The sequence below is a fragment of the Scyliorhinus torazame genome, chromosome 1 (genome assembly GCF_047496885.1).
Source record: "Scyliorhinus torazame isolate Kashiwa2021f chromosome 1, sScyTor2.1, whole genome shotgun sequence".
NCBI lineage: Eukaryota > Metazoa > Chordata > Chondrichthyes > Carcharhiniformes > Scyliorhinidae > Scyliorhinus > Scyliorhinus torazame.
This window is the reverse complement of record NC_092707.1, coordinates 272,465,698-272,480,590: the sequence shown is the minus strand read 5'-3', so window position 1 is coordinate 272,480,590 and position 14,893 is coordinate 272,465,698. Positions and strand designations below refer to the sequence as shown.

At 49.6% G+C, this 14,893-nt stretch overlaps 1 protein-coding gene across 6 annotated transcripts in view; it reads right to left on the bottom strand.

The window, feature by feature from the left end:
* plcb1 (phospholipase C beta 1) overlaps positions 1-14,893 on the bottom strand; it is a 1,179,298-nt gene that overhangs the window by 961,915 nt on the left and 202,490 nt on the right. Inside the window, exon 3 of one of the 6 annotated variants that reach the window (XM_072506111.1) lies at positions 844-917. The exons of the other annotated variants lie outside the window; for them this stretch is intronic. Within the exon in view, the coding sequence (XP_072362212.1) occupies positions 844-882 (39 nt within the window). The 5' untranslated portion in view covers positions 883-917. The remainder of the gene's footprint in view (positions 1-843; positions 918-14,893) is intronic. 6 annotated transcript variants of the gene reach the window in all.

The window sequence follows — 14,893 nt, the reverse complement described above, 5'->3', positions numbered from 1 at the left end:
CATAACATGATAAGTGCTGTTGTATCAAAACCACAGCTGTAAGCATGGTACTGAACTCTGGGAAGAAATATTTTTGCATAAATAACATTTATCATTCATTAAACACAGTATGCCATCAATGAATGTTAAAGTCAGTCGAAAATTGACAGAGTTAAGGGAACAAAATATTTTACGAAGTGCATTCGACCATAAGCGGGAAGGCATTTTTTGACACTTTCCACACATTGTCAAGGTGCCTGTCACAACAACAACCTATATGTATAGAGCACTTTTAACGTAGCAAAACATTACAAGGTGCCTCACAGGAACACTATCAAGCAGAGCAAAAGGAGATGTTAGGATAGATGACCAAAAGCCTAGACAAGGAGTGTCTCAAATGGAAGACAGGGCAGTGGAGAGGCAGAGAATGTTAGGGGGGGAATTCCAGAACTTAGGGCTTTGACAGCTGCAGGCATGGTTGCCAATGGAGGCCAGAACTGGAGATGTGTAGAGATCTTGGAGACCTACAGTATTAGAGGAAGTTACAGAGATAGGGAGGGTGAAAGCATGGAGGGATTTGAAAGCAAGTATCCCATACATTCATGTCCACCCAGAAAGTTATACTTCAGACGGTTCTTCTGTGCAGCCCACAAATCAATTGTTGTGGAACCATAATTTATATTTTAAAAAAAGGTTTTCGAATTTTCTGGAAATCCTGAATTAATTTTTTTTGTAAAAGACAAAAGACACATTCCAGAGATGACAGGCAAAGATGGTTGCACATTTACATCACTGTATCTTCTACATTCTACATTCTACATTCCAAAAATCATTCAAGTGGAGAGGACCTGTCTAAAACCATACCTTGGACAACAGCCTTGAAAGAGGATGAATGGGGGCCATCTCCTATCCCCTTGGCAATGTGTCCAGACAATCACCTGGGTAGAGACAAACCATTAGATATAATCACTTGAGCAATGGGACCCTTGCTGAGTGAGGAATTCCCGGCCATGATCCAATCAAGTTACAATGGGAATATATGAATCAAAACCTTATTAAGATCAATGAGGAGTTGGTGAGATAAGGTCATGTGACCATCCAACATTTTGCATGTTTTAAGCACCTGCCTGCACTATAGAATTAGAGAAGCAACTGAGAGGCTGAAGGAACAAGACCTCGAGTGGATTCTTTTTATCTATCTCTCTCCTTCCATCCAATTTTTACGTTTTTGAACGCTGCCTGCTGATGTTGATTATCCAAATGCCTTGGACTTTTTTTGAGAAGAATCCAACCGAATGCTGTCATCTTCAGGCATATCAATAAATTGGCAATCTACAACTTTAAACTGCCTCGAAAGTGGCAGGACCAACCAATCCAGACTGAAATCAGTCAAGTCACCAAACTTCAAGAGTCATATACCCTTTTATATTCACTGGACTCTGTGTCCATGTGTGTGCGAATCAGAGTTTTCCTTTTGTCATTTTACTTGGACTATTTTATTTAGACCGGCTAAAAATGTCATAGGAGAATTACTAGAATCCAATATTAAGGAGGTTACAGCACACTACTTAGAAAATCTCAATGCAATCTAGTCAAGTCAACATGGTTTTGTGAAAGGGAAATCATGTTTGATTCACTTATTAGTTATTTGACGAAGTAATGTGGTTAAAGGGAAATATGTGGCTCTGCTGTACTTAAATTTCCAGAAGATATTTGACAAGGTGCCACATCAAAGATTACTGGGCAAAATAAAAGTTCACATTGTAAGGGTTAACATATTAGCATGGAGAGAGGATTGTTTAGCAAACAGGAAGCAGCGAGTAGGGATAAACAGGTCTTTATGAGGTTGGCAAGATGTGACGCATGAAGTGCCACAGGGATCAGTGCTGGGGCCTCAACTAATTACAGTGTATAAACAATGTCTTGGAAGGCACCAAATGTAAGGATTCTAAACTTGCAGATGACAAAACCCAAAGACAGATCGGTGAGTAAGTTGTGAAAAAGACGGAAGGAATCTGCAAAGGGACATAGATAGGTTAAGTGAGTAGGCAAAGGTTTTGCAGAGAGTATATTGTGGGAAAATGTGAACTTGTTCAATGAGGGAGGAAGAATAGGAAAGCAACGTATTATTTAAATGGAGAAAGATTGCAGAACTCTTGGTATACAGAGGGATCTGGGTGTCCTGGTGCATTAATCTGGAAATATTAGTGTGCAGATACAGCAAGTGATTAAGAAGGCAAATAGAATGTTGTCATTTGTTGCAAGGGGAATGGATTTTTTAGATTTATTCTTGTGTGGGATGTGGGTATCGCTGGCTAAATCAGCGTTAATTGAACATCTCTAATTGCCCTTGAGAAGGTAGTGATGAGCTACCTCCTTCAACCTCTGTTGTCCATGTGGTGTAGGTACATCTACAGTGCTGTTAGGGAGGGAGTTCCAAGATTTTGACCCAGTGACAGGGAAGGACCAGCGACATATTTCCAAGTCAGGATGGTGAGTGACTTGGAGGGGAACTTCCAGATGGTGGCGTTCCCAGGTGTCTGCTGCCCTTGGCCTTCTGGACAGTGGTGCTCATGAGTTTGGAAGGTGCTGTCTCAAGAGGCTTGCTGAGTTCCTGCAGTGCATCTTGTAGATGGGTACACACTGCTGTTACTGTGTGTCGGTGGTGAAGGGACTGGATGTTTGTGGATGAGGTGAAAATCAAGCCAGCTTCTTTGTCCTGGATGATGCCGAGCTTCCTGAGTGTTGTTGGAGCTGCACTCATCCAGGCTAGGAGAGAGTATTCCATCAACTCGTGGCATGTGCTTTGTAGAAATGGGCAGGAGTTTGGAAGTAAGGGGTCAGTTACTCACCACAGGATTTCTAGCCTTTGACCTGCTCTTGTAGCCACATTATTGATGGCTAGTCCAGTTCAGTTTCTGTTTAATTAGTGATCCCCAGGATGTTGCCAGTGGGAGATTCAGCAATGGTAATGGCTTGAATATCAAGGGGCGATGGTTCGATTCGCTCTTGCTGGCGTTGGTCATTGCCAAGCACTTGTGTGGCGCAAATGTTTTTTTCTTATAAATTTAGAGTACCCAATTATTATTTTTCCAATTCAGGTGCAATTAAGTGTGGCCAATCTACCTAACCTGCACATCTTTGGTTTTTGGGGGTGAAACCCACACAGACACAGGGAGAATGTGCAAACTCCACACGGACAGTGACCCAGAGCCGGGATTCAAACCCGGGTCCTCAGCGCCGTAGTTCCAGTGCTAACTACTGCGTCACTTGCCGCCTCTTGTGGTGCAAGTTTTATTTGCTATTTGTCAGCCCAAGGCTTGATATTGTTGAGATCTTTCAGTATTTGAACATGGACTGCTTCAGAATCTGTGAATAATTGTGCAATTGTTAGAGAACTTCTGACCTTATGGTGAAGGGAAGGTTATTAATGAAGCAGCTGAAGATGTTTGGGTGTTGGATACTACTCTGGGGATCTCCTACAATGATGTCCTGGGATTGAGATGATTGACTTCCAACCACCATAACCATTTTCCTCTGAGCTAAGTATGACATCAACCAAAGGAGCATTCCCTCCCTGATTCCCATTGGCTCCAGTTTTGCTAGGGCTCCTTTGAGCCACACTCACTCAAATGCAGCCTTGATGTCAAGGACAGTCAAGGACAACACCTCTGGAGTTCAGCCCTTTTGTTCATGTTTGAGCCAAGGCTGCAATAAGGTCAAGAGCTGAGTGGCCCTGGCAGAACCCAAATTGAGCATCAGTGAGCAAACTAAGGTTAAGCAAGTGCCTCTTGATAGCAATGTTGATGACTTCTTCCATCACTTTATTGCTGATTGAGAGTAGACTGTAATTGGGTTGGATGTGTCCTGCTTTGTGTGTATAGGGCATAACTGGGCAGTTTTCCATACTGCTGGGTAGATGCCAGTGTTGTAGCTGTACTGAAACAGCTTGGCTAGGGGTGCAACAAGTTCTGGAACAAAGGTCTTCAGTACTATTGCTGGAAGGTTGTCAGGGCCCATAGCCTTTGCAGTTTCCAGTGCCTTCAGGGTTTCTTGATATCAAGTGGAGTCAATTGATTTGGCTGAAGACTGACATTTGTGATGCTGGGGATCTCCGGAAGAGACCGAGATGGATATGCACTCAGCATGTCTGGCGGAGGTTGTTGAAAATGCTTCAGCCTTGTCTTTTATACAGGTGTGCTTGACTCCCAAACATTAAGATGGGCATTTTAGTGGACCCTCCTCCTCTATAATTGCCCAATTGTTTAAATGTAGGGATGTTCTGCTCCAGTTGTACATGGCTTTGGCGAGACAACATCTGGAGTACAGTGAACAGTTTTGGGCTTCTTATTTAAGAAAGGATATACATGCATTAGAACCAGTTCAGAGAAGGTTCACTCAACTGATACCCGGGATGGTGCATGTGGGGTTATCTGCTGAGGAAAGGTTGGGCAGGTTGTGTCTGTATCCATTGGAGTTGAGAAGATTGAGAGGTGATCTTATGTAAACATATAAGTTCCTAAGGGAACTTGACAGAGTGGATGGTGAATGCATGTTTCCCCTTGTGGGAGAGACTAGAACTAAGGGACACAGTTATCTCCTATTTAAGATGGAAATGAGATGGAATTATTTCTCTTGTGCTGTGCATCTTTGAAACATTTTACCCCAGAGAGCGGTGGAGGGAGAGTCAATGAATATTTTTAAGGGAAAGGTAGATAGATTCTTGACTGACAAAGAAGTCAAGGATTATCAGGGGTAGGTGGGATGTGGAGTTGAGGCCATAATCAGATCAACCATGATCTTACTGAATGGCGGAACGGGCTCAAGGGGCTGAATGGGGCTAATTTGTAAGTCGGTCTGAAACCTTTGCTTTTTCTTTTTACAAACTCATGAAAACCTGTCTAATTGTGTATGGTCACAGCATGTAAACAATTAAAAGCATGCATTGAATTGGTATGTATATCATTTTTAAACTAAATAAACCTCTGATGGTCAAATGAGTAGAAGGAAAAAGAGCATGGGGGATTTGACCGCTGCTCATCTGATCATAACAATCTGAGTACAATGTAAGTTAATGACAGACTGGAAAGAGAGAAAAAGAATATTTACAAAGTACTCAATTACCACTGAAAGAATTCGCATGAATCACCTATCAGAGCTTGACACAATTAAATCAGTTCATTATTAGTTGTCCCATACACTCCATCAAGCAAGGAACCTATTATGCACTAACTGGCTGACGTGATATGAAAATTTCTTGATAATGTTATCAGCATATTCTTACAAAGGGTAACCAGTGTAAAAGAAAAAACAATGACAGACAAACATAAAATTATGTTGGAAGACCGTGATCGGGCATTTAGCAATAAATAGATGAAAAACATATATATTTTTTTAATTTAATTTTTTTTTGATGGTACAACTCTGTTTTATTGTCTTGACAACGACAACTACTAACTGCTGGCTTGGGTACGTGCTTCACCAGCTAACCTTTTTTAAAAAAAAAAAATGTTTATTCAAAATTTGTCAACAAACATTTTCAACCATTCAAACTACGCCCCCCCCCGTAACAAAAATGAAAAGAAAAGTAACAGAACAAGACATAAACATATCAATGCAACATAATACAGAACGTGTACAATGGGTTCCTCCCGCACATGTTGACTTTCCCATATGTTTATGTTTTTCCTTTTTCAAGTGCCCCGAGGAAAAACCCCTTCCCCGCCCACCCATAGTACCCCCCCGAAAGAAACACCCCCCTCCCCTCCCCTCCCCCCCCCCTCCCTGGGTTGCTGCTGCTGACCGACCTCCATCTAACGCTCCATGAGATAGTCTAGGAACGGTTGCCGCCTCCTGAAGAACCCCTGCACAGACCCTCTCAAGGCAAACTTTATCCGCTCCAGCTTGATGAACCCTGCCATGTCATTTATCCAGGCTTCTACACTGGGGGGCTTCGCGTCTTTCCACAATAGCAAGATCCTCCGCCGGGCTACCAGGGACGCAAAGGCCAGGATACCAGCCTCTTTCGCCCCCTGCACTCCCGGCTCGTCCGCCACTCCAAATAGTGCTAGCCCCCAGCTTGGCTTGACCTGGACTTTCACCACCTTAGACATAGTCCTCGCAACACCCCTCCAGAACCCATCCAGTGCCGGGCACGACCAGAACATATGGGCGTGATTCGCCGGGCTTCCTGAGCACCTCCCACATCTGTCCTCCACCCCAAAGAACCTACTCAGCCTCGCCCCTGTCATATGCGCTCTGTGAATAACCTTAAACTGTATCAGGCTAAACCTGGCACACGAGGAAGAGAAATTAACCCTACTTAGGGCATCAGCCCACAGACCCTCTTCAATCTCCTCCCCCAACTCCTCCTCCATTTGCCCTTCAGCTCCTCTACCAAAGCCTCCTCCTCTTCTTTCATCTCCTGATATACCGCTGACACCTTGCCCTCTCCGACCCATACACCCAAAATCACCCTGTCTGAATCCCCTGTGCCGGGAGCAACGGGAATTCCCTCACCTGTCGCCTCACAAATGCCCTCACTTGCATGTACCTGAAAGCATTTCCCGGGGGTAGCCCAAACCTCTCCTCCAGCGCCCCTAGGCTCGCAAACGTCCCACCGATGAACAGGTCCCCCATTCTTCTAATCCCTGCCCGATACCAGCTCTGAAACCCCCCATCCATCCTTCCTGGGACAAACCGATGGTTATCTCTGATCGGGGACCACACCGAGGCTCCCATCGCACCCATGTGTCGTCCCCACTGCCCCCAGATCTTTAGCGTTGCCGCCACCACCGGACTCCTGGTGTACCTTGTCGGCGAGAGCGGCAGCGGTGCCGTCACCAGCGCCCCCAGGCTCGTTCCTTTGCAGGGCACCATCTCCAACCCCTTCCATGCCGCCCCCTCTCCCTCCATCATCCACTTACGGATCATCGCCACGTTGGCTGCCCAATAGTAGCCACCCAGATTCGGCAACGCCAGCCCTCCTCTGTCCCTACTATGCTCCAGAAACCCCCTCCTTACCCTCGGGGTCTTGTTTGCCCACACAAAACCCATGATGCTCCTGCCTACCCTCTTGAAAAAGGCCTTGGTGATCATAATAGGAAGGCATTGGAACACAAAAAGAAACCTCGGGAGGACCATCATTTTAATCGACTGTACCCTGCCCGCTACCGAGAGTGGCAACATATCCCATCGTTTGAAGTCCTCCTCCATCTGCTCCACCAGCCGCGTCAAATTAAGTTTATGCAAGGCCCCCCAGCTCCTAGCTACCTGAATCCCCAAGTACCGAAAGCTCCTTTCCGCCCTCCTCAACAGTAGGTCATCTATCCCTCTTCCCTGGTCCCTTGGATGCACCACAAAGAGCTCATTTTTCCCTACATTGAGCTTATAGCCCGAGAAGTCCCCAAGCTCCCTGAGGATCTGCATGACCTCCACCATCCCCTCCACTGGATCCGCCACAGACAGCAACAGGTCGTCTGCATACAGCGACACCCGATGCTCCTCTCCCCCTCGGACCACCCCCCTCCATTTCCTGGACTCCCTTAATGCCATGGCCAAAGGTTCAGTTGCTAATGCAAACAACAGGGGGGACAGGGGGCACCCCTGCCTCGTCCCTCGATACAGCCGAAAATACTCCGACCTCCGCCAACTCGTAACCACACTCGCCACCGGGGCTCTATATAGGAGCTTAACCCAACTGATAAACCCCTCCCCAAACCCAAACCTCCGCAACACTTCCCAGAGATACTCCCACTCCACCCGGTCAAAGGCCTTCTCCGCGTCCATAGCTGCCACTATCTCCGCCCCTCCCTCCACCGATGGCATCTAATCACGTTTAGGAGCCTCCGCACATTGGTGTTTAGCTGCCTGCCCTTTACAAATCCCGTCTGGTCCTCGTGAATCACCCCCGGGACACAGTCCTCAATCCTCGTAGCCAGCACTTTTGCCAGCAACTTAGCATCCACATTGAGGAGCGAGATCGGTCTATACGACCCACGTTGCAGTGGGCCCTTATCCCGCTTCAGAATCAAAGAGATCATCGCCCCAGACATTGTCGGGGGCAGGGTCCCCCCCCTCCCTTGCCTCATTGAAAGTCCTCACCAGCAACAGGGCTAACAGGTCCGTGTACTTCCTGTAAAACTCAACCGGGAACCCATCTGGTCCCGGGGCCTTCCCCGCCTGCATGCTCCCCAGTCCTTTAATCAGCTCCTCCAACCCAATTGGCGCCCCCAAACCAGCCACCTCCTGCTCCTCCACCCTCGGGAACCTCAGTTGGTCCAGAAATCGTCGCATCCCCTCTTCCACCGCTGGAGGCTGGGATCTGTACAGCTCCTCATAGAAGGTCTTAAATGCCTCATTTACTTTCACCGCACTCCACACCGTAGTTTCCCTGCCATCCTTGATTCCACCTATCTCCCTTGCTGCCATCCTCTTACGGAGCTGATGTGCCACATCCGGCTCGCCTTCTCCCCATACTCATACGTCGCCCCCTGTGCTTTCCTCCACTGTGCCTCTGCCTTCCCTATGGTCAACAGGTCGAATTCCGTCTGGAGACTTCGCCTCTCCCTGAGTAGTCCCTCTTCAGGGGCCTCTGCATATCTCCTGTCCACCCGTAAAATCTCCCCCACTAACCTCTCCCTTTCCCTGCCCTCTCTCTTCTCCCTGTGAGCCCTGATGGAGATTAACTCTCCCCTGACCACCGCCTTCAGCTCCTCCCATACTACCCCCACCTGCACCTCCCCGTTGTCGTTGGCCTCCAAATACCTTTCAATGCACCCCCGCACCCTCCCGCACACCTCCTCATCTGCCAGTAATCCCACATCCAAACGCCACAGCGGGCGTTAGGCCCTCTCCTCTCCCAACTCCAGTTCCACCCAGTGCGGGGCGTGGTCTGAGATGGCTATGGCCGAATACTCCGTTCCCTCCACCTTCGGGATCAGCGCCCTGCTCAGAACAAAAAAATCTATCCGGGAGTAGGCTTTGTGTACGTGGGAGAAAAAAGAAAATTCCCTAGCCAGGGGCCTGGCAAATCTCCACGGATCCACTCCCCCCATCTGGTCCATAAACCCCCTAAGCACCATGGCCGCAGCCGGCCTCTTCCCCGTCCTAGATCTGGAACGATCTAATGCTGGGTCCAACACCGTGTTAAAATCCCCTCCATTATCAAGCTTCCTACCTCCAGGTCCGGAATACGCCCCAACATACGCTTCATAAATCCAGCATCGTCCCAGTTCGGGGCGTATACGTTTACCAATACCACCCACGCCCCCTGCAGCCTACCGCTCACCATCACGTATCGACCTCCATTGTCCACTACTATGTTCTTGGCCTCAAACGACACCTGCTTCCCCACCAGTATTACCACCCCTCTATTCTTCGCATCCAGACCCAAATGGAATACCTGTCCTACCCATCCCTTTCTTAACCTGACCTGGTCTGCCACCTTCAAATGTGTCTCCTGAAGCATGACCACGTCTGCCTTCAGTCCCCTTAAGTGCGCGAACACTCGGGCCCTCTTAAACGGCCCATTCAGGCGCCTCACATTCCACGTTATCAGCCAGATTGGGGGGCTTCCCACCCCCACCCCCGCCGACTAGTCATCTCCTGTTTTAGGCCAGTCCCGTGCCCGCGCCTCCCGCACCCTCCAGTCCCCCAGACGGGGGACCCCCGCCCTGACCACCTCTTCTGTTTTCAGTTCCCCCTCAGCCAATGCAGCAGCAACCCTATTCCCCCCCCCTCCCCCCTTCCCCCGCCCCCCGCTAGATCCGTATCTAGCTCTTTTGCTCCCCCCGTAACACTCCCGTAAGTCAGCTGACACCTGCTGACCCCGGCTTCCCCCGCCTTCCCGTTGACCCCCCCGTGTGGAAATCCCCCCTCCTCCTCCTCCCCAGCAATTGGTGTGCACTCCTCCATCCCCCCCACCCCCCCCCCCCCCCCCGTCCTTCCCGAACGCGGGAAAAAGCCCACGCTTTCCTGAGCCAGCCCCGCCCCCTCTGGCGCAGCTCCTATTGCGGCCTTATCCCAATTCCCCCATCCCCTGGGCCTCCCCTCCCTCAGCATCGGCACCCACATTCCCCACAGTCTCCCCATCAGATCTCTTCCCCCATCCCCATCCCCATCCATCGCCCCACCCATGGAACATTCCTTACGCATAGTTAAAACCCTGTATACAACCGACACCCCCCCCACAACCATAGACCCTCAGTTTGAGTCCAACTTTTCAGTTTGGATAAAGGTCCAAGCCTCTTCAGGCATTTCAAAGTAGTGGTGTCGATCCTGAAATGTGACACACAATCGCGCTGGCTGCTGCATTCCAAATCTCAACCCCTTCCTATGCAGCACCGCCTTGGCCCGATTGAAACCAGCTCTCTTTTTTGCCACCTCTGCACTCCAGTCCTGATATATTCGGATCACCGCATTCTCCCATCTACTGCTCCGTTCCTTCTTGGCCCATCTCAGGACACACTCTCTGTCCACGAAACGATGAAACCTCACCACTACCACCCTTGGCGGCTCGTTGGCCTTGGGTCTCCTCGCCAGGACCCCGTGAGCCCCATCTAGTTCCAGGGGACTCGGAGAGGCCTCCGCACCCATCAGCGAATGGAGCATCGTGCTCACATACGCCACGGCATCGGCCCCCTCCACCCCTTCAGGGAGGCCCAGAATCCAAAGATTCTTCCTCCTTGACGTGTTCTCCAGGTCCTCGAATCTTTCGGCCCCCCTCTTGTGCAGCGCCTCGTGCGCCTCCATCTTCACTGCCAGGCCCAAGATCTCGTCCTCGTTCTCGGTGGCTTTTTCCCGCACCTCTCGGATCTCTACCCCTTGGGCCTTCTGGGTCTCCTTCAGCCTCTCGATCGCCATCAGCAGTGGCGCCAGCACCTCTTTCTTAAGCTCCTCCACGCAGAGCCTGAGAAACTCCTGTTGCTCCGGCCCCCATGCTTCTCGATCTCCGCCCTCCGCCATCTTGTTTTCTCTCCCTCGTTTCTTTTGCTGCTCCAAAGCCGCTTTTCTTACCACTCCACTTCTGGTCCACTCCATATACTATGAAAGGGGGACCTTGCTCTCACCTTCCCACACGGGAAGTCGTCGAAAAATTTCCGTTGGGGCTCCTCTGGAGAGCCCAAAAGTCCGTTCTAGCGGGAGCCGCCGGGATGTGCAGCTTAGCTCCGCATCGCCGCAACCGGAAGTCAGATGAAAAACATATGACCACATCAACAGCATTTCACAATTCTGCCACTCAATGTAACAGGGCTAGGCATGAAAGGTTGCTCTAGATGAGACATGTACTAGTTTCAAAATAATTTGCCATTCTGAATGAAAGTTACATGAAGTTTAAATATATATTTTGTACATACGAAAGAGAATAAATCATTTCTAATCACTATTGCCTTTTGATCCAGCTTCAGAGGATTTGCAGTTTCGATTATCTCACTGCAACACCTCTGCCAAAATGCTCTTGATATTGAGATCTGAATGAAAGCATATTCCCCATGCTCCGTAGTAAAGAAGACAGTGCTTTATTCTGATATAAAGTTTTGCCTGTGGCCAGAAAAATCACAAATGAAAATACATGCAGTTTGAACTGATATTTGTTCATGTTTTACTTGAGAAGTTGGGGTAGTAATTGATTGCACACTGTCCCACCACAATGGAGAGTAACAGAATGGACACTGACCAATTGCAATGGGTGCCAACTGAATAGACACTTGATACTTCACGATGCACAGGAACTGAATGACCTCACACTGGACAGTAACTGAATGGAGACAAGCACCTCACAACGGACAGTAAATGAATGGACACAGGCACCTCACACTGTGTAATAATTGAATGGACACTGACCCACCATAATCAAATGGGTACTGACGAACTCAATTGCTGACTGGATTATTTAGGATCAGATGTTTTCCTTGCCATCCAACCTCTGTGTGATCTATTATTCTCTCTGTGACAGGAAATGCCTCTGCTACCCTTTAGTGGGGCTATTTCCCTCGTGGCTGGCCTTGTCTCCATGCTCATAAAAGTTTCCCTGTGTCCGGCGGAGTCGGTACATTGCTTTCCTGCTGGAAAGCAGATTAAAGTCCATTTGTAGTTTTTTTCTCTCCACCAGACCTTCTACGCTCGGGGTGTCGGAGTATCGTCTGCCAGCCTCCAGTATAGAGTCGATCAGTTGTTGCCTAGACGCCCTCTCTTCCCTATCTCTACGAGCCTTGTAGGCATTAATTTCTCCCCAAATCACAACCTTCAGTGCTTCCCAGAACGTGGAAGGTGAGACTTTCCCATTCCGGTTGTTCATAACGTCCTTGCATATATGGCCTGTGATGTTTTGTGGCAGTAGATCTTGTTGGCCAAGATGAAGTTTTGGGCACAGCCTGTCTCCAACCTCCCATCCATGCCATGTGGAGCGTGGTCAGAGATTACGATCGTGAGTGTTCCGCTCTATTTCTGGGAGCACCGATTTCCCCACTACAAAGAAGTTGATGCAGGTGTAGACCTTGTGCACTGGCGAGAAGAACGACAGTTCCTTCTCACCTGGGTGCACGAACCACCATGGGTCCACTGCCCCCATCTGTGCCATAAATGTTCCCAGTTCCCTAGCCATGCCTTTTGTTTTCCCCATTCTGGTGTTAGATCTGACAGTCAGTGGATCCTGTCCACAGTTAAAGCCCACCCCATGAATAGTACGTACATATCTAGGTTGGGGATTTCCACCATGGTCTTCTTTCGAGTTTCCGTGTCATTCCAGCTGGGAATGTACACGTTCACCAGAACTACCGGTGCCCCATCTAGGACACCGCTGACCATGATGTACTGTCTCCCTGGGTCCAAAACCGTCTTAGTCACCATGAACACCGTTCTCTTGCTTATCAAAATAGCTATCCCCCAGTTCTCTTCCCGAGCAGGAATGGTAGGTCTGTCCCACCTAGCCCTTCCTTACCCGCAATTGGTCCTTCTCCCTCAGGTGAATGTCTTGGGGGAAGACTATATTGGCTCTCATACTTTTCATGTGGGCGAAGACTCTGGATCTTTTTACTGAGCCGTTAGGTCCCCTAATGTTCGAGGTGACTATCCTGGTGGGGGGGGTTTCTGTCACCCCTTCCTGCGGGATTAACCATACTTACCTGGTGGATATGCCCCTGCACCCTGGGGTTTCCCTTTGTTAGGGTGTCATCCAAAATGGCTACGGGGTCACTGTTCTTACTATGAGGCGGGGCTCCTGCGCTCCAGGGTTTCCCTTTGTCCAGGGGACACCCAACATGGCCACCAACCATGTGTATGCCATGTGAGTGGGCCCCTGCACTCCGGAAATTTCCCTTTATTCAGGGACTCTCCAAAGTGGCTGCTTACAGTGCCATCTTGTTCCATCTTTCCAAACTTGACCTGCTGAAGCCAGTCTAGAGCACTTCTCTCCCTTCTCGCTGGGTTCCCCTCTTGGTCTCGATTCCCCCTTCTACCCCCTCTCCACCCTCCCTCACCCCACTGTGCCCCCCCTTTTCTATCTGTCCCCATCTGCTCCCCACTATCCCTGTGTCCCCGCATCCCCTGCCAACTGCTCTCTCCCTGCTGGGAAATGAGCCGTGGCCCTCTGTCTCTCATGCTTCCTGGCGTTGGCTTTCCCTGTTCGTGCAGTGGCCTCCTCTCCCAGGGTTGATCTGACCCTCTCCTACGCCCGTTCCATTGGTCTCCTCTCTGCCTCCTCCTCACTCTCCCCTGCGCTCTGCTGGCCTCGCCCCTTCCTTCGAATGAGCTAGCTCCCTTATTCATAGCGAGGCAATGCAGTCCCCCTTAAAATTGTCCACGCCCATCACTTTTTCTCTCTCGGCATCTTCCTCACCGCTGCCTCGTTTGCCTTTTGTCTAGTCCGTTCATACAGATGAACTCGTCCGCCTCTGCCGGGGTAGTAAAATGGTGCTCCTTGTTCTGGTACGTCACCCAGAGCCTGGCTGGAAATAACATCCCGAATTTAACGTTGTTTTTGTACAAGGCCAGCTTCACGTGGTTGAATTTGGCCCTGCGCTTCCCCAGTTCTGTCCCAATGTCTAGGTATACCCTTATCTTGTGTCCCTCCCACCTGTTTGCCTTCATTTGCCAAGCCCAACGCAGGATTGCCTCCCTACTATTATCGCCCTCGGTTGTTCCTGGCCATGGGCTTTGGTCGGAACGGCCTGTGGGCCCTGTCGATTTCTGGCAGCTTGCAGAAGTTGTCCCTTCTATAACAGCATAGTCGGTTGGGTCTCTGCCCTCAATTCCCTCTGGCAGGCTCGCTATTCAAATATTTTGTCGACTGGATCGGTTCACTTGCTTTTCAGGCTCTGCTGGGTCACCACCAACTTTTTTATCTCGGCCTGCAGGGCGACGATTCAGTCGCCCTGGTCAATTGATGCCTTTTTGAGTTCCTGTATCATCTTCCCTTGGGCTTCCAGCCTCCTTCCCATGCCATTGAGCGCCATCTGCCTCTGCCACCGCCATCTTGACTGCTATTGAATCTCCGCTTTAATATCATCCTTCATCGTGATTAGTTTCTTAGTTAGGATTGTCTTCCAAACATCTCCTGGTGGGGGAGAGGGGGGCGCTGTCTGCGTCACCAGCATCCCCCTCTCTCTCTGGGTGGCTGGAGACTCCTCGCCTCGTGGATCTGCTGATCCGCTTGCTCGCTGCTCCTGCCCTTTTTTGCAGTTTCTGGCTTCCTTGCGGGGCCTCTGGAGCTACTGCGTCCTGGCATTATTTTCCTCTCTGTTGTCTTTGCGGGTGAGGGGATGAATGAGTCTGATTTTCCAAGGCTAAATGCGGCCAGAAGTTTCTATTTTTGCTGTGTTCTGGAGGAGAGCCACCTGATGTGGGACTGCACAGCACATCCCAGTCACCGGCTGTCCCGGCACACATTTTTAAAGCAATTGTGGCTGTGGCTTAG